The 23,719-nt window shown below is 35.5% G+C and overlaps 1 protein-coding gene across 1 annotated transcript; it reads right to left on the minus strand.

Moving 5' to 3' along the window:
• Positions 1–7,055: 7,055 nt before the first annotated feature.
• Positions 7,056–17,677, minus strand: LOC138336726 (fibropellin-1-like). The gene is made up of 9 exons (XM_069286280.1): positions 16,909–17,677; positions 15,748–15,908; positions 14,177–14,309; positions 13,895–14,052; positions 11,899–12,092; positions 10,324–10,722; positions 8,400–9,929; positions 7,921–8,077; positions 7,056–7,594 (listed from the first exon to the last, which is right to left on the minus strand). The coding sequence occupies exons 1-9, from the start codon at positions 16,972–16,974 to the stop codon at positions 7,489–7,491; spliced, it is 2,904 nt and encodes a 967-aa protein (XP_069142381.1). The 5' UTR covers positions 16,975–17,677; the 3' UTR covers positions 7,056–7,488.
• Positions 17,678–23,719: the final 6,042 nt, after the last annotated feature.

Genomic DNA, 23,719 nt, shown 5'->3' on the forward strand with positions numbered 1-23,719 from the left:
ATTGTGTCGAATATTAACACTATATATATTAATATCACTACTTTCGTGAAAATAATGAAGCTGATAAAAGTGTTTATGCACTGGGGCTAACATCAGGTATCACTGTTGACTTATAATTTTGTTGTGTAGCTTGTAAATTTTGGCAAAATATGCGAAATAAAAGTGCTTTCAGGTCCTCTGGATTAGGAACATATTTCGGTCACCAAATAGCCATGCCATTATATGTTTACAAGTGTTTATAGCATTACAAGGATCATTCGTTTTACCGGATTCGAAGTTACAAAAGCAAAGACCTCTACAGTGAACCGTCGATAATCCGGACACCTTCGTTCCCAGCATAAGCCATCCGGATTACAAATTTTCCGTACTGCCGAATTCTGTATTCTTCGTCATTTAAATTGTCATGTACGAGTTACTCCCCTGACTTTGTAATCGATGATAGAATATTATGTAGTCCTTTTCAATATAATTTACAATCGCCATTTGCATGGCAAGGTCAAAAAGACGTAAAGTGTATGCTTTTGTAAAATCGAATTACGTCAAACAAACGCTCGGTGTACCTGCTATAGACACTAGTTAACATAACGCAATGGTTATTTTGTGACAGAAGTACAATGTATATACCGAATTTTGTGGAGTTGTTTTCCGAAATGTACGCAATTTACAAGTCGATAGTAATACCTATGATACATGTTTTATCATCTTACGTATGTTGAAGTACGATAAACAGATGATAATGGACATGAAAAAGTGAAAACGGTAAGTCCATGTAATGCCTTATATTATGCATATTGAGGATCTGGAATTGTCATTTTGTCAGTCAAAATTCTTTACCTGAGGAACGACTGTCGTTGTACTCTTATTGCAGCTTGAACCGCTGAATGGGGGATCACAATGAAGAGTTCCGTTGGCATTACAATGCCCATTGGCTGGCGGAGTGATACAATGCTTGTCGCAATGTAGTCCATAGTAAGATGGATCACATACAACAGTACCGTTACTGTCGCAATGTCCATGGGAAGAAGGGGGACTGCAAAATTTCTCACATTGCGGTCCATAATAAAACAAATTGCATCTTAGTTTCCCATCTCTGTCACAGTATCCATGTGAAGGCGGAGTAATACAATGTATGTCACAATGTGGTCCGTAGTAAGACGCGTCACAGACGAGGGTACCATTGTCATCACAGTGACCACGACCTGGTGGAGGAACACAATGTCTATCACAACTTGGACCAAAGTAACCAGAATCACAAGTTATTGTCCCGTTATTATCGCAGTGTCCGTGAGGTGAATGAGAAACACAATGCTTATCACATTTTGGTCCATAGAATGAAGATACACAGACTACATTTCCATTACCATCACAGTATCCATGTGATGGCGGGGAGATACATTGTTTGTCACAACGTTGTCCGTAATACGATGAGTCACATATTATGTTTCCATATGCATCGCAATGTCCGTGGGTCGGCGGAGGGATACATTGTTTATCACAATGTAGTCCGTAGTATGTAGAATCACATCTAAGTGTCCCGTTACTATCACAGTGCCCGTGAGCTCGCGGAGTAATACATCGTTTATTGCAATATAGTCCGTAGTATGTTGAGTCGCAGATTACACTGCCATTTTTATCACAGTGACCATGAGATGGCGGAGGTGTACAATGTTTTGTCACAGTGCACACCATAGTAAAACAGATCACATCTTAGTGTTCCATTTCTGTCACAGTAACCATGGGAAGGCGGAGGAATACAATGTTTATCGCAATGTAGTCCGTAATAAGACGGATCACATCGTAGTGTTCCGTTACTATCACAATGTCCGTGAGCTAGCGGAGTAATACAATGCGTGTTACATTGTGATCCATAATAGGACTGATCACATTTTAATGTTCCGTTACTTTCGCAATGTCCATGAGTCTGAGAGATACAATGTTTGTCACAGTGTAGTCCATAGTATGTTGCGTCACAGACGAGATTACCGGTATTATCACAATGTCCGTGTGTTGTGGGTTCACATCTTTTATTACATTGTTGACCGTAGAAGTGTGGCGCACAGACGAGATTTCCGTTAGAATTACACACTTTATTATGGACAGGATCCGGTCTACATTGTGCTTGGTACACTTTAAATCTTACATGAAGGCTAAAAAATAAAATCGATAAAACTATTGTATAATATGTCATGAATAATTTTACGGATTGACATACATATACATATACAAATACATATGTAGTCAGCAGTATTTCATTTACTGAATAAAAATCGATAAATAATATCTTCAATCAACCAAGTTAAGTCGAAGGAAAAGCTAGGTACGTTTTATTTTTGCAATACATTTTCACGCCGTGTAAATTATTGTTGGAATTTATGCTTTTTCGACCCCAGTATCTTGATATTTCATGCCCTAATGTGACGTATCAATTAGTTTGTTAAAAAGTACAATTCTATACTCACATTGCGCCTGTACTGTGGTCTTTGATGTTTGACTTTTCGTGCTCTTGGGCGGATTGAAGACTGGTATCGACCTTTGATAAATACGGAAATACATCAAATGTTCCTATAACTCGTGTTTGTTTGGTGTCTTCAAAAGCTTTAACTGTAAATCCGGAAAACATCTGAAACAAAACATTGAACCAAGATCTAGATCAGTTGTCACGTCGAATTCTCACGACTACAGCAACAAAGTGGTCAAACTATGACTTCATGGATGAGTTGTTTATATATTAACAATGTTATTGGGAAAATAAATCTTTACTTTCCTTAGTATCAAGGTGTTTCAAAATACAACCATATACCTATTTTCTCTTAGATAAATTGAAGATAAAGAAAATAATAATACCAAACGGAAGAAAATAAAATCAATGTCGGGTAAAGATCGAATAACATGGAAAGAGTATCAATGTAAAGTTGTATAGGCTCATATAATTCAAAGTTTGAGCATTGTATAAGTGACAGTACATAGCAATCTCCGTACCCCCCATTGCTTTCCTTGAAGTATTACGGGATTTGATAAGTTCCCAATTGTAGAGTCGAAACGGATACTGAGTTTTCCCTGGATAAGAGACGAAGTCTGAGTCTCCAGGCAAGGCTGATGGTTCCTTGGTCTGAATAATAAATATAAAAAAAATATCATCGATATACTACATTGATAAAAACGAGCTTAAATGCTTTGTTGCAATTCTAATAATGTCTTTGCTTATTAAACAGATAGCTACTGATTGTGAATTCATGTGTTTGCGAGCGTGATGTCATACTTTTCGGAGAAAATGAAATGAGAATCACTTCCAAAATATTGGCGTCACAATTGATACCTTTTCGAAATGGATATAACTAGATCTGTAATATGCAATTTCGAATTCCAGTTAGGCGAAAGAAACCAATTCATGAAGAAAGCATTTTACCAATGATGTGAAACCAAATCACATATTAACTTATTCATTGTCAGTATTTTTTTTTTAAAGATAACTACCAGTTAAAAGCCGACATCTTATAGTGCTTAAAATTCAAACCTGTACCTGTAACAGACTTGTAGAACAACATCACATGGAGTCGGACAGGTATTTCTTACTTTTGAGGCGTCTCTACAACATCTTTTGTTGTTATTTACAAGCACTTCTTTGTTTGGGTTATAAAGGGTTACCAGTTCCACCGAAAGCAACACTGACGCATTCACCTAATATCCAAAAGAATAACTCATTTATATTGCACAACAAATCGAAATCGTTAATGCAACCCACAATATTTATATTGTACGCTTGCCTTTCTTAATATTTTGTCTTGAATTGTTTTCATTACCTTTAAATATATTTTATTTAGATCAATTCATTAAAATCGATGATGACTACATATTTACAGAATCAGCTTCTTTGTATATACTGTAGTAAAAATAAGAAATTAAGCCCACTAGTGATCTAGATATAATGTTAAAGTAAATCAAAACAGATGTCGCGAAATCGTTGCGAAGGTCAAATGGTGATTGATAACTTTAGAACAACTTTATAACAATTATTTCAACGTTATTCCTGATTTTCAACTGATTTTCGCGAACAATTTTCGCTATTTATTGGAATCTCGAAAATGAATCAACACGAAAAGGTAACACTACAAGTATATAGATCATGTCTACTGTATACGGTTTAATCAATTTGATGTGAATAGATTGTTCGGCATGAAAGAGCGAAACATAATATTACCGAAAAAAAAGTTTGGAGTACATGAAGGTAGCAAAACATTTTAACGAAGGTGAAAAATGTTGAACATGCGGTTGTTATATTCATAAGTATAGAAAGAAAATACAGAATGAAATATGACGGGAAATATTGAGAATGGTCCTAGATATTATGTTCCCACATTGTCATTTTCTGGTCTATCTATTACGTCGGAAATATAAAAAGCCAGTTTAAAAAAAGTCAAAGATATAATACTAAATTCAGAATACTGAATAGAAAAGCCAAACATAATACAGCAGGAAAAACAAATGATCTTACCGTCGTCACCAGTAGAAGCAGGGAGACGAGTGTTAACGTCTCCATTACGGAGAAGGTGAGTGTTCACCTATAGACGGCCACTGGTGAAAGTCTGACTGATGGGGTGTTATCTCATTGTACATCTGGTGATAGGGCAGTGATATACACCTCAATACGGGAGTGTTTACCTTTCACCTTATTATCTACATATCAGATCAACACTATTGATACCGGGTGTTACCATTTTGTTTTAATGATGATCTATTGGTATCGGATGTAACGGTTGGATATTTTACCACTGATGCAATATCCTTTGGACGGCAGTAACATATCAATGCGTAATCATGTAATTCCCCGATTTCATGCACCCTCTAGAGCCCCACCGAGACACTAGAATACAAAATATGGTTTTGATGAAAAGGTGATGTTCATCACTATGTATATATCGTGTCAATATCGATTCGATCATCGCATTAGTGATGTCACAAATCACCTTTGAATATGTTATAAAAATATCAAAATTTGAGGTCTAAAATCCAGATTTTAATGTGTGCCCGAAAACCTGTCATTGTGAGCTTCATTATCGAGATACAGATATGCGGATGGTCTCAAAACGATTGAGTAGAATCAATGAAAGGGAAAATAGAGAGAAAGGAGAAAGGGAAGCGGAAGGTAAAATGCGATTTGCATTCAGACTGTATAAACAATAAACACATTAAAATCTATGACTTAAATTACGTGTATAACCAGAGTACAGTGTAGGTTTTTTTCATGTATCGTTCCGTTTATTTCATTAACACAAAGAAGGAGGTTATCTAATTACAATAATATAAAATTGTTGCGTTATACAAGACGCTGGCACTTGCGGACATTATATACGCTTACTAGTTTGGAACATTAAACATGCATGCCAACTTTTACTCTTACAAAACGTTGGCTCTACAAGATTAACCATTCTTTTTATATACATCCACTGGTACAAATTACCAAAAATAATTTCCGAATCTACTTAGTATTCTGGACGCTTTGTGAAAACGCTGGATGCCCCAAATTTATTATTAAGTATTAAAGTTTACTGCAACAAAACCTTTTTATACTTTTTAACTTTTGTCAAATCGATTGCCAACTTGTTCATGGCTTTATCATCTTTTCTGACTTTTTCGTTGTTGGTTACCCTCTTACCTTTACCCTCATTGCACGTACTCTTGCAGCTCTACCGAACGCTAACTGAAAACAGCTGCTGGCGTTACGTTCATTCAAATCTTCCAAATAGTTTGTTAAATAATTCGAGTCTTTTTGGCGGTTAAGTTATATTTTCTATTTAACCAAATCATTACGTCGTCGTTTCTCTCCTAATATCACTCTTTTTTATTTCGCTATCGACACTGCCTATAAAGACATCTTTCACGTTCGTTCCCCTTTTATCATATTAAAACATAACTATTGGAATACATTGTATTGCTCTTAACATTGTAATACATTGTATTGCTCTTACGACTGCGTTCGGTCGTAACTCTGTATAATCGTCGGCATTCCAGGGGTTTCTATCGCCTGTCGTAATGTTTACCCCTGGTCTCAGTCGTAAAAAGCTAAAAGCTCTCTGCGCGGCAATAGATGAGATTTATAATTTTTTCCATTGGTGCACATCAAAATACTCTACGAAGCAAGTCTCTGTAGATCTGTGAGTGCTTATTTTGTTCTGCTGGGTGCCTTCAGTGTTGCTAAAACATAGCCATTGGATGGATATTACGTCAATGATAATAACCCCTTCAATTGCGAGGATGAATCAGTATCAGCATTGGCGAAACATTATAAAAGCTTCTTTGTGGTCTGGACGGAATTCAGGAATAAAACGAAACTTTAGAGCAAAATAGACAGTTTTTTTCTCCTAGATTGTAAAATTTGTAACACAATTGTAATTCCAACATAAATAGATATGATTTTATCTTGAAGTGAAAAATGCATGCACGGTCATGTATTGTTTTCTTTTTTAATATAATGCAATCTTCTTACAGTACAGAATACTTAGTAAATTCCAATGATGCAAAAATAAGACATCTTATAGGGAGTACTCTGTAGGCACAAGGATTTGCGCAATTATAACCGTTGAATCCGGCTCCGATCCGATGAGAATATTGACAAATCGCATTTTTTTATAATGGTTAAAACAATCTGACACATCAGCATGGTAGTTAAAAAGTTATTGCTTCGGTCACAAATGGAGAACTGTTTGATCAGTTTTTTCATTCTCATGGTTTTTTTTCTTTCAAATGTCCTGCACGTAATGCACTTTTGATTGATTGATACTTACCATTGTAAAAGTGGAATTATTTGCAGGTATGGATAGTTCGCTTACCGGTAGTTCACTGCCATTAAATCTCCGCTATGGTCTCACGTATAAATCCTTGCATACATACTCCATTGTAAGCCTATTTACGCTAAAATATATCCACAAATATCCACATTTATAGAATCCATTGGGAATTTTCAATTTTTGTGAGAAAACCTGCTGTATTGAGTCATCTCAATTAACCAGCACAAAACTTTACCTTAACATGTCTGCTGTAATAACTAAAACAATTGATAAAAGTATAGCTTTATTCAGCATAAACAGAACAAAATCACATCCTTCATGCCTTTTCTGCGTACCTTTATCTTTTATTACTAAAAATGTTAATGATTTTAAAGGCTGTCACTGGTCTTTTGCCCTCGATGTTTGATTTTGATTTACATAAATTTTTACCTCAGCCGATACCTCTAAGTTTGTTGCCTTTGAAAGTTGATTTATTGATACCTCTATCTTGTTTTCATCTTGGATGATTCAAATTGATATTATATATAGACTGTAACTTTTCTTGACCTTCGAGACAGTTTGAAGTACATTTACATTAAATTTGCCTAACCTTGTAAAAACAATTTTAAAAATTTCATCTTTTTTGTAAAATATAAATGTGCTAGCATATCATTGAAACAATTGAGTCATAGTTGAGTTCCGACTTGTATGTGGTTCCTGAAGGTTACGGAAGTACAGTGTAGGATTTTCCCAGCACAACCCGCATTGTCTCTCGACTGATGACGTCATTATTACAGTCAGCATGGACGGTCAAGGTCGACGTCGCATATCTGTCGAAAATATATAGATTGAAATTATATTTTGAAGAAAAACCATGTGTGTCTTATTTCAATTTTTGATTGTTATTCAACATAAGATGAAACATTTCAAAACATTGAAGATTTTTCACCGTTTATGAGGGTTTATTCTCTGGGTCTTGTCAGCTAGCAAAATATATTAATGAAGTAAGGAAAGGTGAATAAAACAAGAGAATGACACCATATAGGTCTTGAGTTTCACAGTTACTGACTATGAGTACAATCATAAGGTCTTGACCAGAGCTGACTATTAATATTATCATGAGGTCTTAACTTGGCCAAAGCTGACCATAACTAACCTGGACTGAACTGTATAACTCCGGATGTCTACTGAACATTTTTGCGATTCACATCCATCGCTACAGATCAGTGTCGTCAGATGATCCCTCAGTTCAGGGAGGTTAGACATCTTAATGGCATGGTCCACTTGCACCATAACAGCCTCGGCATCACCTTCTACGAACAAACAATACATTTCAATGTATCAGTAGTAATGCGAACACGGGTTAAATAATTACACCATCGATAGATGAGTGTTCCACAGCCTTAGGATAATACATAAAACTGTGTGTACTTTCTATATCTTAGACTGGAGATATAAATAATGTAATACGTTATTGAGTGTTTTCAAGGGAAGAAGGAAATTTCAAAATTGCAAAATAAATTATAGCAATCATGTATTGAGAATTAGGATGCAATGTAGATATGTATAATTAAATAATTAGTTTTTTTTATTATTTTCTTATGCTCTGTTAACAAAATACAGAACAATACAAACCTGTTCTTGACCTCCTGACAGTGTGTTTCTTTACACATGCAAATCCTCCAGCAGTATTCACACACGTGTGGTCCGTGGTACATGGACTGGAGCTGCATTCATCAATATCTATAGCGCAAGTGCTACCTTTCCATCCATTAGCACAATGACATTCATAACTAGGAGGAGTGTACCGTGAGTGAAACTCACATGTCGCACCATTTTCGCATGGCATTGCATCGCATAGATTCTTCCCATGGTGATGGTGGCACATATATCCATCCAAGGTATTGACACATTCAAGATGATTACTGCAAGGATTAGTGACACAGAGATCTTCTAATGAACAGTCTTTTCCTGCCCATCCGAAACCGCAGGTGCAAGTCGGGACGAAATTCAGCATGGAACACGTTCCATTGACGCCACAGTAAGTATTGTTACATGAGTCGCACTCGTAACTTCCGTCAGTATTGACACAAGTCATTCCATTAGGACAAGGTGATGCTTGTGCACATTCATCCGTGTCGTACTGACAAGCCACGCCTTCCCAGCCTGCGTCACACAGACATTTAGGTGTGTTGTCTACAACAACACATTGACCATGGTCGCACGGACTGTAAGCACAAAAATTGTATACGTCACAATTTCTGCCGGTAAACTGGCCAAAACAAGAGCATCTATAATCGTTTATCATGTCGATGCATGTTCCATTGTTTATGCATGGAGAGTTTGAACAATCATCAATGTTTATCTCACATTGTGTGCCGACAAACCCTGCTACACACGCGCATCTGTAACTTCCGGGAGTATTTGTACAAGTCGCTCCATTTTCACATGGCGAAAAAAGGCACTCATCCACATCCACGTCACAGTTGGTACCGCCCCATCCTTGTTCACAACGACAGTTATATTTTGCAACTTCATCTGTGCAGTTACCATGGACACAAGGGTTGCTCGCGCATTCATTTATGTCAAATTCACACAACCTGCCCGTGTAACCTAGGGGGCAATTACAGGTAAAAGTGTTCACGCCGTCAACACATTTGCCGTAGTTTGAACAGGTAACGTTAGCACACTCATCTATATCGTACTCGCATAACCCACCGCCAAAACCATCCGGGCATTTACAGTGGAAATTCCCTTCGAAATTTATGCACGTGCCGTTATTTTGACAAACTGTATGTTCGCATTCATTCACGTCAGTTTCGCAATGTAATCCCATCCAACCACTTGCACACGTGCACTGATAACCACCGGCATTATTTGTACAATTTCCGTGTTTGCAGGGGTTCGCCACGCATTCGTCTATGTCCATCTCACAATGGTGGCCTTGCCAGCCACTCTCACATGCACATATGAAGGAACCCGGTCGATTGATACATGTGCCGTTGTTTTGGCATGTGGTGATTGTGAGGCACTCGTCCTCATCTATTTCACATCTTGGCCCTGTCCATCCATAAGGGCACTGACAAATTATCCCTGTCGGTCCCTGAACTTTGAACCCGTTGTTATCACAGCTGGTAATTGTTGAACAATTTGCTCCGATGTAACCTAAGTTAAGTACAGGAACAATTCAGATTTCTTCCAAAACATATTCAGTATTTCTTAGGTCGTTGCATCTTGGTTTGTTTGGATAAATCTAGACAGAGTATGGAGTATATTATGTTGTGATATTCGGAAGGAGGAATTTTTAAAGTTTACATGTAATATGAATAAAATACGATTATTTGGTAATGGTTTATAAAAGCCAAACAGAATGATTTGTTTTTGGAATGAAAAAACAGAACAGAATGCTTTTTCTCGAAATGATAATTCCTTACGCATTTATTGCACATAGAGATGATATGATAATACGACGGAAAAATAGCTTGTTCTTGATATTTTTGTTCGCATATCAATTCGTCGTTTATTTGTGGTTAAATAATCATAGCTATATCATATTTACCAGTAGGACAAAGACTGGTGTCGCAGATTTTCCCAGACCAACCGGCTTCACACGAGCATGAAAAAGATCCCGCCAAATTATGGCACGTGCCACGGTCAGAGCATGCCCCTGGAAACAGACATTCGTTGAAATCGATATCACAGACGTCACCTGTCCATCCACTATCACAGTGACAAAGGTACCCATGAGCCTGCGTGTTGTCGTTGGTACAATTCCCATTATTACAGGTATGGAAGGAGCACGCGTCTACCTGATCGCACAGCTGACCGTCCCAACCTCTCTGACATTCGCACCGGAAGCCATACACTGGAACACTGGGATCGGTCACACAGCGGCCGCCATTGTGGCATTGTGCGGTAGAACAGACGTCAGGTATCGTGCAATGTGGACCGCTCCAACCTTCAATACAAAGAAGTTTGAGCCTTGTAATATCAAAATGTGTGGATCATCGATGTTTAGCAACTACATTTATCTTCAGATTATACGGACAAATATAATAACATCATAAGATATTTTGCCATACTGTTGGTGTAGAAGTCACTGGATGTCATGCCGATCTGTGACTACTGAACAGTAACCAGAATTTCACTTCTTAGTCAGGTATAGAATGCTGATTTTAGTGAACAAAATAAGGAAGAATGAGCTGTACATAGCCTATTTATGATAAAGAACTTCAAACCAGTTAAATCGATATATCTTCACAAAGAGTCATTGTTTGGTCAATAGTTTTCAAAATCTAAAGCTTCGGCAGATTCATTGAAGGAGTATTGCCTCAGCTCACGTGTGAGGTGTATAACAAAATGATACATTTGAAACGACATGAAGATGTTTATTAGATTCCCGTGATACATGAGAATGACTGTCATGTATTTATGTGCGTAGAGGCGGAGAAAAACGCCACGTTAACTATAAAACATTCTAAATAAATTGACCCTTTTGGCTGAAGACCGTCCGAAACTTTTCAAACATTAGGACAATTATGTGATATGCATACTGTTAGGTTATCTAGGATTCGACATCATACATGTATATACCTAACAGATGACAAGAGTAACCGCTAGAAAATGATTATATCTCCTGAAGTCCAAAACTTTTCAAACATTAGGACGATTATGTGATTTGTAAACTGTTAGGTTATCTAACTTTTCAAACATTAGGACAATTATGTGATTTGTAAACTGTTAGGTTATCTAGGATTCGACATCATACATGTATATACCTATCAGATGACAAGAGTAACCGCTAGAAAATGATTATATCTCCTGAAGTGTGACTTTGGTCGACTTTATAGTGCTACCCTACTGAAAAAGCCTGCAATAGCAGCTGGCTTTGATCTTATTATATTATTGACACAATATAAATATAACGATAAAATGTCTCTTTTTTGCACATTTTCGCCCCCTTGGCCATCAACAAGCATATGGAAATATATGTAGAATTGATCTTGAACTTCTGAAATTTTACAATGTCAATTTCTGTGGAGATACGGATTGTTACACGATCTCGGTAATATACGTTATTACATATATGTAATAACGTATATATCCCTAAGACTATTTTAAGCTGATATTGTACCTTTCTGGCATATCGGACCAACTCCGGAGATACACATTCCGCGGAGGGTACCTTGCACCGGACGTATGGAGCACTCCTGGGAACATTTGAAGCCGTAATAGGGGTCCTTACAAACGACTTGACCCTGGTCATTACAGATCTGGTGGATGGTAGGGTCAGCTAGACACTGGAATATCGTGTAATCAGTTGATAGGCTGTGAAAATGAAACTTTTAAGGTTTACACTCCTCCTATCAATTATACACAGACTAAACAACAATTTAAGGTTAGAGCTTAACGAAGTGAAAGATTTTGGAACCCGAGTGAAAGATTTTGGTTGGTCAACCCGAGACTTTCGAGAAACATTGTCAAAAGGCAGTTTTTGAAACATTTCCAAAACGCCGCCATCATAAGAACGTCGCATTGGGTCAAAATTAAAAAAACAGCGTCAACAAAATTAGTATTTTCTAGGTCTACCATATTTGTTTTTTTTTTTTTTTTGGGGGGGGGGGGGGACTAAGCTGGATTTGTTATAAAAGATACAAAGAACAGGATTTGCATTGAAAATACCATGCATTTTTATGTATGGAGATTGGACTGTCGTGGTTGTTTCGAATTTAGTTCAATATGGCGGAAAATCATAGTAGTTAAGTTGCAATTACACGTCGAGGTATGAGAGAAAAAATGCTTTTCATACGTGGATATGAAGGATAGGAATATTCTACCCTCGGCAAGCCACGAGTTTTACAACATTTTGTGTGTAGAATATCTCTATCGTGCATATCCAAACATGAAAGAGTCATATAATATTGTATAGCCGGTTAGGCCATATTTGTGTTTTTTTTCTGTTTTGCGTCCGCGTGCGGGTAGGTTTTGTGCTGTTGTGAGGCAAAAACAAACAAGTCATTATTTTTAGATCTCGTTAAAAAGTCGACCAAATAATAAAAATTCCGGAAAATGCCAGATTCCGGTTTTGATTTTAGTCAATCGTGGCAAGTATTACCTGAACGCTTGACTCACATACAGCGAATACACTGATCTCGCTATCGCTCAAGAGGATGGCTGAAAAGTTGTCAAATTCGTTCGTATGTGTTTCGGTCATTCAGAACAATGAAACGATAATATATCCATATGCATTCGATTCCAAGTATGTAACGTTATACCACAGTTATTCTCGAAGTCCTTTTTTGGCCAGTGCCCGAGATACAATCGATTTACGAAATTTGAAAGCTGGTTCGAATAAAACTCTGATCAAATGTTTTTTTCCTCGAAAAACGACTCGCCTGGTGAGGTAAACTTAGGAATAAAATGATAGAGGGGTTTGTTTGGTGCATTCTGTGAGTTCAAACTTCAGGATAATAAAAAATGAAAAGTTTCAAAAGTTAATGCCTTTCACATCATGATATCGATGAGTAAAACTGATACTAGAATATCCCAATCAAAGTGAGTGTTCTGGAGGCAAAGGTTATTTGATTATATTATTAAAAATCTGCCGAAATATTTTTATATTAAATATATTGAATCATTTTTTAAATATAACATTTAAAATCCGCATCAATTTATTTAATTGAACACAAGTCATGTTTTTTTACACACTGTTTAATAATTTTTAATAGTGAAATATGTTTGTGTTCTATACCAATGAAAATATTGTCTATTCTACCACTTGCAAGAACAAAACTGGTCAAAGTGTAAGCATCCCAGACAAAGCGTGGACTCCGTGTTTATTTTTTTCGTGTTTGTGTTTTTTCCTTGCTGGATGGTAGGTTTTGGAGATTCCAAAGGACGCAAAACAGAAAAAAAAAAAAAAAAAAAATATGGCCTTATCTTCGTGGGGTTCATAGTTTCGCGGTATAGATATTATGGATTTTAGTCCAAATCGCGAAATGTTTGAAAAATAACCAACTATACAGTATAATGTATGTCTTATCTCTGTTTTAAATCTATCAAAGGAATACTTCCTATTATATGGAAGTAAAATCAAATCTTTTTAAACGTAAAACCAACAGGAAACTTACCTTGCCCCAGTGCGAAAGTATGCCATTGAAGCATGGTGAGTGGTAGCGTGTAGTTTATCTACAGCAATATCCTTGGAGTTTGGTTGTACCACCACCTGGCTAATGATGTGTTGAGGGTTGCCGCCTTCGTATGCTGTGACCCGATATCTCGAACGAGGCTGAAAAATGTTACGTAGCATTTGTAATAAGAACGATTTTCATCAAAAAAGAAACATGTGTGAGATGTGATGAGGGTATTGTAAATCACCAAATCTATGAGGATGGTGATGGTCTGATACTTACAGTCCATGTTGGGATGTGCATTACGACAGGGTTAGATATGTTCCCCAGGGTTGTGCCGAAAGGCGTGGTACCATATCCGGCTGCCATAATGCCACTCGTGTATCTCTGAACACAGGAACTGGAAGTGGTATCCCTGTAAGGTATGATATGAAAACGCATAGTGTGACATAAACCTTCAACCATGTATCATGTAAATTACCAGAATTTTAATAGCTTGAAATTTACTTCAAGATACCATCAAGAGAAAGGCCAACCAAAGAAGTTACAATCTTTTTACATTTTTACCATAATACATTACAATCTCCATTTACATTTTTACAATACTACATTACAATCTCCATCTCCATTTACATTTTACCATACTAAATACAATCTCAATATACATTTTACACTGCCACATTACAATCTCCATTTCATTTTACAGTACCACATTACCATCTCCATTTACATTTTTACCGTACTATATAACAATATCTATATAATTTTTTACAATACTACATTTACATTTTACCATACTAAATACAATCTCCATATAAATTTTACAGTACCACATTACACTTTCCATATAAATTTTACAGTACCACATTACAATCTCCATATACATTTTACATACCATTACAATCTCCATATACATTTTACAGTACCACATTACAATCTCCATATACATTTTACAGTACTACATTACACTATCCATATACATTTTACAGTACCACATTACAATCTCCATATACATTTTACAGTACCACATTACAATCTCTATTTACATTTTTATAAAACTATATTACAGTTCTACTAATTTTGTAGTTTAAACATATAGAACAGCTGAAGCAAGCTTTGGCAATGTTTATGATACCTCACACATGGATGTAATTTGCTTTTAATGATTTTTACAAGATATGTGATCAAAAGTAGTGGTTGTAAAAAAACTAAAGAATAAAAAAACATATTATTTCTTCTAGTTATAAAGCAAGACAATTTTTATAGTAGAACCGTTGTCGTTTGATGAACGTTGTATACATTTGGTTACTCAGGATTCGATTCAACTGATTCCAATGTTCTAATTTTAATTAAAAAAATATCTAAAACTAGAAATTGTCATTGGACAATTTGACGCGCTTTTCACCAATAGGAAATATCGGTTAGGGCCATCCATGTTAGCAAACTTACAGGTCCAATTTCGGGTCTCTAGGCCTTTCAGAACTTGACAACAAGTAGTTTAAAGAGTTTTAGAATTGAGGATTTTTGGCCCCTGTGACCTTGAATATAGGTTTTAAAAAAGACAAAAAGGTTAATCACATTAACAAACTTGATAGCTATATATTTCAGCATGTTATAGGCCTAATATTATGTTTTTAGGCCTTCTAAAACTTCACATTAAGTCATTTGAAGAACTTATGACTTTTGATCAATGTGACCTTGAGTGAAGGTCAAGGTCATTTATATTAACAGACTTGGTAGCTATTTATCTCAGCATGCTACAAGCCTAATATAATGTCTCTGGTCCTTCTATAATTTATGAAGAAGAAAAGTTGGTCAAATACACTTACAGGTAAACAGATTTCGACACTTACAGGTAACAGATTTCGATGGTAACGAAACACCTCTCCTTACATCCGAAGATACCTGGCGGTACATTATTACAGCATAAAGAGCCTTGGATGTCCGTCGACATTAGATTCTGGGGATTGTCTAGCTCCAGTACATGAACGGATAGGACCATTTCCGCTGTCACCTGTTTGGTAATAGTTTACACTATATCAACAGTTATATACAGGAGTTTAGACATCAATTAAGACACGGTATATGTCAACGTGAATTACTTAACAAGAAGGATAATTAATTCCGTTGTAAGTATATATTTCATGTTAAGATGACAATCACGACATATATATTTGAAAAATAAGTTGTTTTTTAAGTATTTTTAAAGGCAATTGATAAAATGAGGCTATTAGATACGGAATCAGATACAAAATCATGTCCTTAGGGAAACACATGGGCACATAGGAAGACGATATCATCCATTGGAATGTATCTGCAAATGCGTCCCTTCTCTTCAGGTTGATCTAAATGCAAAACTAAGATGGGCTGTAATTAATTCATTAATTCGATCTTATACATGTTTATTATGGCTGATGGTATCAAAGTGGTGTAGATTGCCAACTAGTTCACAAACGATTTATCAGAATGCCTGTCTGCATGGATATCACATTTCCAAATGGAATGTTCGTCTAATGTTCAATCAGTCCTACAGCATTATCGTTTTCTTTCATCTTTCCCGCAATATCACCTCATTATCCAAATGGTGCAGTGGAAATAAATATGGCGAATACCGAGTTGCTTTAAGGATTAAGAAAAAGAAATAACTCAATGATGGCACTGAGGAACCTTTTTTTTAACTTTTTTTTTCATTTTGATAATAGTGTAATTTTAACTATTTGTAAATAACAATGTGAGAGTTATTTATTGGGAGAGAAAATGCTGTGCAGATTATTATTTACACTGAACATTGAATCTGATGCATAGTAAGCCCAGCATTCGACTGATTTAGACATAGAACTTGTAATAAACTTGATTCGTTCCCTGCTAATGTACTCTAGGGTCAAAACATTCAGGACAGGAGAACTAACATAACAATGATATCGGACAGCATGACTCTGATTGTGCCCCGTCACACGCCTATAAGAATCTTTATCAAACACCAATGACCTACATCCACACTCTACATCACTTACCTGACTGATGACCAAACACAGGAACATGCAAACGCACGCCAACATAATGGAAGTTCTGGTACTCATTCCAAGGAATTGGTTCTGCGAGAAACTTACATGAGACTATGGATCGAGGTGTAGTTCGTGTCAATGTCGATCATAATCTACTTCTTATTTATCTTTGTATTAACTCAAGTAGGTTGACCCGATTCGATCCACCCAATGCCCATATGATAAGATAATGTTTTCCTATACAAACGTTTCAAATGACATTAGTGATATAGTGCCATCGGGACATATTCACACCAAGTAAGGAATTATTTTTTTCTTCAGTCTTGTATACAGACAAGGTGAATAAGTAAAACTCTCTACTTAAACAAGTAGAAGCACACACCTAGCAACGTATGTGAACAAAACAATTAATCCATTACATCAGTAGTTGTCGTCCTTTATACATACGCTGGTAGCAGAATTCAAATGTTGGGCTTTGGTAGATATATTTGCTCAAAGTCTGGGGGGAATTCTCTGTCATCATCTTAACCGTGGTCTATTTTTCGAATATTTCAGCAAAGCATGACACAATGTGACCCCGAGAAATCGACAATGTAGCATCACGTTGACATGATGTACACATTGTACTGTGGTATATTTTATCTATTCAATCCTCCTAATTGAGGATTCGAGGACTAAACATTAGGATTAAAGCATGATGGATGGGCAGAATTACTAACATTCATGGAATTTGTTTCAACTCACTGTAATTTAGCTTATGTATGAAATTACCAGTAATGTACCAAAAAACAATTAATGAAAAGGATAGGTGGGTGGCCAGATGATTTTATATATTACACACTGGTAGCCCTGTTCTGTTAATTTTCGTTCTTAAACTGTTATTTTAACCATATTCGTGATTTTCTAACTATTTATGTTGGTTATATTTGTTTTACTGTTATTATCAAAATTTTAGTTATCTTAAACTAAAAGCATGTTATTATTTTCTAGCACACGTTATACTTTTGCTGTTGTGTTATCTCTATCTTTGCATGCGTTTGTCTTTTTTAAATGATGTTAGATTTAGTGGCTGATGTTATTATTTATTTTGCATTGTTATTAATTTCATTTCACGTGTTAGTGTCAGCAATGATTGTTAATGATTTTGTTTCCCATGTTATTGTCAGAATGTTACGTGATTTTTATGTGAAACTTTGTTAGCATCAACAGAACATGTGATTATTTACGTGACCACGTTACGAGTATCGTTGGAAACGTTTTTTTTTTTTTAAAGCGTTATTTTTGTCGTGGAAATACCACTGCCTATTGTTCTCATTGACCCCCTACGGCGACAGCGCAGTGAGCCGGCGGGCGAGCTTCGCTAGTGTGTTGACCACTCACCCATAACGAGAGCACGGCTCCCAAGATATAGTCGACTGGCGGTATCGCTGTCACTGTATCGCTACCGTATCGCATGTGCTGTGCAACTGAGCATGGAATATATATAGTTTTCAGTTACTATATTTACAGTTCTTTTTCTCTAAAGTTTGCATTTACTGTATAACTTTATTGAAAATTCCTTACATATTAGGGTTGTGATGGAATCGGCAAGGACGTTTAAATCCTTGGAATCGGTCATAGTTTAACTACACTGTACAAAGATTTGATGTTTTTTAACATATTGTGTATTTCAAGTTTATTGATTATTACGTTATAAATATAATATATAGATATGTTTCTGATAACGTACGTAATCTGTTTTGATTAACGAAATTGTGTACATTTCTTGAATGGCTGATTAACAAAATTATTTGTCGAAGTTATGCATATTGTGGAATCTGCTTTGATTAACGAAATTGTGTACATTTCTTGAATGGCTAATTTATATATATCACAACATTATTTGAGGCATATTTTGGAACAAGTGCTATATATTCAAAATGATCATTACAAAATCTACTATACCGACGGTAATTCTATATGATATGTCGTATCATACAGGGAAGACACAAATAAATATCAAATGCACGTCCCTTGAATACAGTTACAATATGCATGATGCAAACTGACATGCATTTATTTAATTAAATACACTGTTTTGTACGTTTTGTCTACGTTATGAAAAGTGAAATATATATTCAAGTTCATGCTAAAATCACTGTCAAAACAAACTCCATTGTATCCGACTTGCTACCGCGCAGGGACATGTAACATGCGCAGCGACCCGTGAAAATTGCCCGCGGGTCAAGCAGTCGTGGATCTTTTATTTTCGTCAAGTATTATTATCTACGCTAGAAGGCCGTTACCATTAATTTGTATGTACTGTTTGGAATCGGCTTGTTAACTTAAGCCATTAACTTTTAACTTCAACAAAGATTATTGAAAAATGGTACCATGACATAGAGTCATCTAGCTAGCTAAAGGAAAACTATACTCTACTATCAAAGAATTTGTGTCACGATAAAATGAGGTGTGTTCTCCTTTCAAGACACTCGGAGTCATTAGTTGCCGGACACCTAGATATCCGCATTTCGGTGTCAGGACATGTATTGTGGTAACGAGACTTATTTGGTGCGTGACGTAATCGACCCTATGCGAGGCAGCGCAGCTCATCACTATCAATGCTTGCATACGGCGCTCGACACACCTACCTGTGATTTTCAAAAACGTATTTTCAGCGATTGGGGATTGTTGCTACGTTTCTCTGATTTTTTTTTAAATTATTAAATAGCATTGTCATGAACTTTCGTTTTCTTATAAAATGTTAAGCAATGCGGGACGAAAGCGTAATTGTGAGAATCGAGATGAACAACGTAACCCTGTACAATTTCACCTGGATGCGGAGGCTGGTGGATAATTATGTATATTTAATGAGGGTAAAACTTTCGTGTAGATTTCTTACTTTTCTAAAGACTGTAGTAAAAAGTAACACATACTTGTATTCATCTTAGCGATTAACATTTTTCTACATATTTAATTCTCCCTTTCTCTTTCTTTCATTGTCTCCCTCCCTCGCTGAGTGACAGGTCACAACACTTACAGGTTCTCGCCATGTCTGCTAGTGTGATTATCCTGTTTAGACAGGAATTCACACTAGACCTATACACGGTGGAGAAGGTTAACGGAATCGTGATGCGCCCTGACTTACGAGGCTCGACTTACGGGGCGCTTATATTTCATTGTATTTAGGCGGCACTAGTAGGAGCACGAAGCGAGAAAATGGCCGACAATAATTGTATACACTTTATAGACAAAGATATTGAAAGGGAACATTAACATTGAAAGTTGCTAGTAGACGTAAAAATAATCTCTTTATGAGTTGCAAATTGGTTGAAATCTTAGCGAAGTACGGGATTAGCTGGACGGGTGGTTACGTTATGTATAGTAATCTTCAGAATGTGCACACAAGTCATCTACAAGTATTTAAACCAGAGACTTAAAGGATTTGTGCAGTCAAAAATAATAATTTCAGTTTATGATGGAAATGGCTTTATCAGACCGTGTAGAAACCTCTCCGTGCCGCGCGTGACCGGAATAACCTGTAAACCGTCAATTTTCTGACCACCCGATCATGCATATTTTCTAGCTCTAAACCGTGTGACGTCATAATAGTCCGTGGCTTATAGCTGTACTATAACTGATGTGCTATCACTTACATCGACGGTCACAGGAAAAGCCGATCAAAGAAATTTTTATGATTACTTTTGAGTGAAGTTAATCGTACAATAACGTTGGCTCTAATATAAATAACTAAAAGAGTGAAATTCGATGTTTCAAATACTCTAATTTATGCTCTAATAGCAGAAAATCCACACAGAAATAAAAGTTTCAGATTTTTTGTTGAGGAGTTCAGCAACGAATAAGCTTTAATTAGATAATATTTTCCTGTAGTCTGTATCTTTGATACATTGTGAATTGCAAAGTTTGTGACTGTAAAATGAAATTTTACGTTACAATTTAAGAAATCCTTGATTAGAGCATCAAGGATATGATGCTTGACATACGTACACACCGATGTGTGATCATTACAAACATTGTGTTGTGTGTTGCTAACCGAATAAATCGAGATACATTTATTGCAATACCGTAAAACGTTTCAACATGTGGTAGAAAGAATTTACTTTTGATATTATAAAAGATCATATAATTGAGATATTAAGCAAAACAAACTATTTTTTCAGACCGTGCGGTCGCTTTCAATTTTTATCGATATACGAGTAGATACACCGATATTATAGATATATAATTAGCCATGCCTTTGGTTTGATGGTTATGTAATACCTTGACCAGGATGTTGTTTACCTGCACACGCCGCCATTCATCGACCTCACCTGTAATTACCTGGCCGCGGGCAATTTGCTATTCGGTGGACTATATCGGGTATTTGCATTGTCTTACTGTCAATCAGGTTAGGACATCCGTTAATTGGATGGTGATTTGAATTATGGAAACCCCGTACATCTATGCTCTAGGTTTTTTATTGTCACCTCCATTTTTAAAATGAAGATGTAAAAGCAAATGGAAATAAAATATACCTGATCATACCTAGGAACATATATTACATACACATATATATATGTCGTACACAGGTAAAACAAAAATGGAAAGTGACTTATTTAGAAACAAAAATGGTTCTAAGAACTATTTCAACTAAAGGTTTAACCTAAAATCATTCCAGTCTAGTACTGTAATTACGGAATCGTCGCATATAGCAATCTTCCGTAATTTCTAAGGTATTAGTAAAAATTCTAAGAATGTATTTTAACAGTTTCGAATCTAAATGTACATGCATAGTCATACAAAAAGGGTTACAACATTATCACACTAAATATACTTATCTAAATATCACTTAGTATATTTTTAAAAAGGTACAAGATATTATATCTATTTATAATCCCTGTATACAGGTAATTTCAATTTTCATTTGAACACTTTATGTGGTTACTTTTTGGATGATATGATAAATGTTCATATATCATACTATTAAATCTCGGTATGATATACAAAACGGTCGACAATGAATATACTGTTTTAAGGATTTAGTATAATTTTGAAATAACAAATTTACAAAATCTACATTTAAACTGTAATTTAGGAACATATATCAGAAAAAACCATTGATGTATTTCTGCTTTTTAGTAAACGTTATGGATAAAATTTCAAAGGCAACAATATAGATATGCATATAATTTTCGGTATAAGTTCGGTACTGTTACTCCAATATCATATAACTGATAACCGTCCACATTTTATTTTTACTATAAACTGTGCCGTGTTTGCATCGTTATGGCAGAAGTTTGAAATAAAAACACGGATTCTAGATATATTCATGCTAAATTTTGGGATTTTACTCGTAAAAAGATAGTGTTACGTTATACTGTTTTTATTACACTGAAATTCACATCATAGCTATCTAAATCTCAGTCCAGACTGATCCGAACATCATTTTGAAATCGCTATCAAATTGGACTGATTATCTAATCGTAAGTAAGATATATGCTTGTTTGAATTTTTGAAATGGTGTAAATGGAATGTTTTTAAACTGAAAATATCTACATCACAAAGCTAGAATAACCATTTACTCGAAAAACTCGTATATGTATAGTATTATATAGGCTTACCTTGTGTAGCCGCGGACTACTCTGACATCACAAGACCACGAGACCGCCTAGCTCATTATCTCTGAACCCTAGTCGACACTACCCGTAAATCACGACCAAAACCAACCGATAGCGCTAGTGTGATGTAGATATTTTCAGTTTCAAAACATTCCATTTACACCATTTCAAAAATTCAAACAAGTATATATCTTATTTACGATTAGATATAATCAGTCCAATTTGATAGCGATATCAAAATGATGTTCGGATCAGTCTGGACTGAGATTTAGATAGCTATGATGTGAATTTCAGTGTAATAAAAAAACAGTATAACGTAACACTATCTTTTTCCGAGTAAAATCCCCAAATTTAGCATGAATATATCTAGAATCCGTGTTTGTATTTCAAACTTCTGCCATAACGATGCAAACACGGCACAGTTTTTAGTAAAAATAAAATGTGGTCGGTTATCAGTTACGTGATATTGGAGTTACAGTACCGAACTTATACCGAAAATAATATGTATATCTATATTGTTGCCTTCGAAACTTTATCCATAACGTTTACTAAAAAGCAGAAATACATCAATGGTATTTCTGATATATGTTCCTAAATCACAGTTTAAATGTAGATTTTATAAATTTATTATTTCAAAATTATACTAAATCCTTAAAATAGTATATTCATCGTCGACCGTTTTGTATATCATACCGAGATTTAATAGTATGATATATGAACATTTATCGTATCATCCAAAAAGTAACCACATAAAGTGTTCAAATGAAAATTAAAATTACCTGTATACAGGGATTATAAATAGATATAATATCTTGTACCTTTATAAAAATATACTAAGTGATATTTAGATAAGTATATTTAGTGTGATAATGTTGTAACCCTTCTTGTATGACTATACATGTACATTTAGATTCGAAACTGTGAAAATACATGCTTAGAATTTTTACTAATACCTTAGAAATTACGGAAGATTGTTATATGCGACGATTCCGTAATTACAGTACTAGACTGGAATAATTTTAAGTTAAACCTTTAGTTGAAATAGTTCTTAGAACCATTTTTGTTTCTGAATAAGTCACTTTCCATTTTTGTTTTACCTGTGTACGACATATATATATGTGTATGTAATATATGTTCCTAGGTATGATCAGGTATATTTTATTTCCATTTGCTTTAACATCTTCATTTTAAAAATGGAGGTGACAATAAAAAACCTAGAGCAT

Source organism: Argopecten irradians, chromosome 12 (genome assembly GCF_041381155.1).
Source record: "Argopecten irradians isolate NY chromosome 12, Ai_NY, whole genome shotgun sequence".
NCBI classification, from domain to species: domain Eukaryota; kingdom Metazoa; phylum Mollusca; class Bivalvia; order Pectinida; family Pectinidae; genus Argopecten; species Argopecten irradians.

Coding starts and splice junctions, on each gene's coding strand:
- LOC138336726 (XM_069286280.1), bottom strand. CDS start 16,974: ATGAGTACCAGAACTTCCATTATGTTGGCGTGCGTTTGCATGTTCCTG. Junction 12,093..13,894: donor TACTTTCGCACTGGGGCAAG/GTAAGTTTCCTG, acceptor TCATTTTCACAG/CCTATCAACTGATTACACGA. Junction 8,078..8,399: donor TGTCAGGAGGTCAAGAACAG/GTTTGTATTGTT, acceptor GTTTGTTCGTAG/AAGGTGATGCCGAGGCTGTT.